Here is a 2918-nt window from a genome sequence, read left to right on the forward strand (position 1 = left end):
GGGGGGGGCACTGGATAAGTGGGGGGGCTGCAGCCCCAGAAATAATAACAATGCCCAGCTCTTACACAGCACATTTCCTCAGCAGATGATAAAGCATTTTACATCCTCCCCATTTTACAGATGGGGAAACTGAGGCACAGGACAGGGAAGTGACTTGCCCAAGGTCACCCAGCAGGCCAGGGACAGAGCTAGGAAATAGAGCCCAGATCTCCTGACTCCCAATTCGGAGCTTTAACCATTAGGCCACTGCCTCCCACTGGGCTGTGTCTCCAGAGCTGGCTGGCTGGGGGGACATCTCCTGCTGCCTACTCCCAGGAGCAGTGAAGTTCACCTAAATCACACACCCCCCCCCACTCCTTTCTTCACTGTGGGGCTGGAGACGGCCCTTCTGTGTGAACGCCAGCAGCTCAGCCTCTCCCCCGGGTGCTTCCCCTCTACAGTGGATGGACCGTTCCTAGTGGGGCACGCAGGCTCTGTGGCCCATTCGCACCCTGAGGCGGCCTGGGGGACAGTGAGTCCCCCTTGCTGTCTGTGAACAAGTTTCTCTCATAGGAGGTGGCTCGAGACCTGTCCCCCTCCCGACTCATTTCCCACAGGCCACCAATTGGCCATCAGATGGGAACGAACTTGGGTTACTACCACCCCAGCACTGCACTGGAGCTGGTGGATCAGAGGTGAGAAACTATATCCCACCCATAATGGCCTGAGCTCTGCAGGGCCGTTAAAAGGTAAAGTTGAGGGGAAGTGGGTTCGGGGGAGGAACAACTGGGGGCTAAGGGTGTATCTCGGAGAAGGATCATTCTGGGATTCACCGGGACCAGGAACTCGCTTGATCATAGCTCTTAAATAGGCCGGTCCATCCAGAGATGGAGATTGCACAGATGGGGAAACTGAGGCACAGGAGGGGGGGCAGGGACTTGCCCTGGTTTCAGCGACACAGCCGGGAATAGCCCTGACGTCTCCAAAGCCCATGCCCCCACTACAGGACTACTCACCATAAGCATAGTGTGTCTCGGACACGTTGTTTGGAGCGCTCTTGAAGGCGAACTTCCCAGCCGGGCTGCTGCTCCCATAGGTGCCCTCGTTGAGCTGCGGCAGCGACACGGCGTTCTTGATGATGGGTGAGATGTCTGGGGGGGCGGGCGAGGCTTCGGCCTTGTTCCCGCTGCCCCGGTTCCTCAGTGGCGTCCTCCGCATGTGCCGCAGGGTCCGGGCGAAGAAGTTGTTGGCTTTGGCCGTCTCGGTGCCACCGTGGTTGCTGAGGAAGGAGGTGTCCCCGAAGACATCCCCACCACGCCCCACGTGCATGGTGTGCCGAAAGTCCCCCAGCGGCGGGCTGATCATGTCCGGCGTCAGCTCCGATTTCAACCGGCGTTTGCCATGGGAGCCCGACACCCAGCCGAGCACCGGTAGCTTCCCAAGACTCATGTCACACCCCGTTGTTACTCCACACCCTCGCCCCTAGAACACAGGAAACTGGCCTTCAGTGTGAGGGGGCACAAATTCCAGAGGGGTCACAGAGGCTTGTCACGCCCCCAGACTCCGCATCACTCATGCTACCCCCTCCTTTCGGCTGAGTCGTGTCCTGGGCTGGGGCGCTGCTCCCAGGACCAGCCCCTGCTCCCGATCTTTGGAGACGCCTTAGAGCAGCCGGCGGGAGTGTGGGCCTGTCTTTTCTCCAGTTCTGCACTCCTTCTGGATAATTGCTCTCCACAGCACTCATTAAACTGTCCAGGGGAGGCTTTTGCGAACTGGCTCACCCCTGGCAGCTTCTGCTATTGAGTGCAGGCCTCTGGATCCTCATCTCTCCAGGTGGGTGTGGGGAGTCCTGCTTGGCCCTGGGCAGGTAGGACAGCAGGGCTGGGGCGAAGGTATCTCCAAGGAGTCAGTTGTCACCCTGGCGGCTGCCGCTGGAGCTCTCGTGCGGCTGGAAGTAAGCAAAGCTGGGGATTAATGTTAATCCACCATCCTCCGTCTCCCTGCTTCCGCCCCCGCCGCCTGCTAGCGTGGGAGTGGCTGGCAGATGGGGCAGCAGGTCACAGCCGAAGGGGGGGATCTCAGGGCAAACTCCTTGATCCTGATGTATGATGGCCTAAAAATGACAACAACAAAGGTGAAGGCTCAGGCTGAGATTTTCTGACTGTTCTGGCTGCAGGAGTGAGTTATTGGGGTTCTCTGCAGGGTTCCTGCCAGGAATGGGTAATGCCAACGCCTGGGGAGGGACAGGCCAGGTGAAATAAGAATGGACACTCCGGACCTGTGCCCGACCCCACCCCGCGACTGCACTTACCTCTGAACCTGTGCTCAACCCTGAACCTCTGCCTGCCCCTGCATCTGCACCCGCCTTCAAACCTCCGCCCGACCCCAACCCTGCATCTGCACCCACCTTCGAACCTGCACCCACCGCTGCACCTGCCTTCGAACCTGTCTTCGAACCTGCGCCCACCCCTGCGTCTGCATCCGCCTTTGAACCTGCGCCCACCCCTGCATCTGCATCCGCCTTCGAACCTGCGCCCACCCCTGCATCTGCACCCGCCTTCAAACCTGAGCCCGCCCCTTCATCTGCACCCACCTTCGAGCCTGCACCCGACCCCACCCCCAACCCTGCATCTGCACCTGCCTTCGAACCTGCACCCGACCCCACTTCAGCACCTTCCTTTGAATCTGCGCCCTATTCCACCTCTGCTCCCGCATCGGCACCTGCCTTCGAACCTATGCCCGCCCCCACCCCTGCATCTGCACCCGTCTTCAAACCTGTGTCCACCCCCCGCATCTGCACCAGCCTTTGAACCTGCGCCCGACTCCACCCCCGACCCCACTTTGGCACCCTCCTTCGAACCTGCGTCCAACCCCACCTCCGATCCCGCATCAGCACCCACCTTCGAACCTGCGCCTGCCCCCACCCCTGCATCTGCACC

At 60.4% G+C, this 2918-nt stretch overlaps 1 protein-coding gene across 1 annotated transcript in view; it reads right to left on the minus strand.

Moving 5' to 3' along the window:
- CDC42EP1 (CDC42 effector protein 1) overlaps positions 1-2208 on the minus strand; it is a 6961-nt gene extending 4753 nt beyond the window's left edge. The window contains exon 1 of the mRNA XM_032779169.2: positions 996-2208. Coding sequence (XP_032635060.1) covers positions 996-1428 — 433 coding nt within the window. The 5' untranslated portion in view covers positions 1429-2208. The remainder of the gene's footprint in view (positions 1-995) is intronic.
- Positions 2209-2918: the final 710 nt, after the last annotated feature.

The sequence above is a fragment of the Chelonoidis abingdonii genome, chromosome 1, assembly GCF_003597395.2.
Source record: "Chelonoidis abingdonii isolate Lonesome George chromosome 1, CheloAbing_2.0, whole genome shotgun sequence".
NCBI classification, from domain to species: Eukaryota; Metazoa; Chordata; order Testudines; family Testudinidae; genus Chelonoidis; species Chelonoidis abingdonii.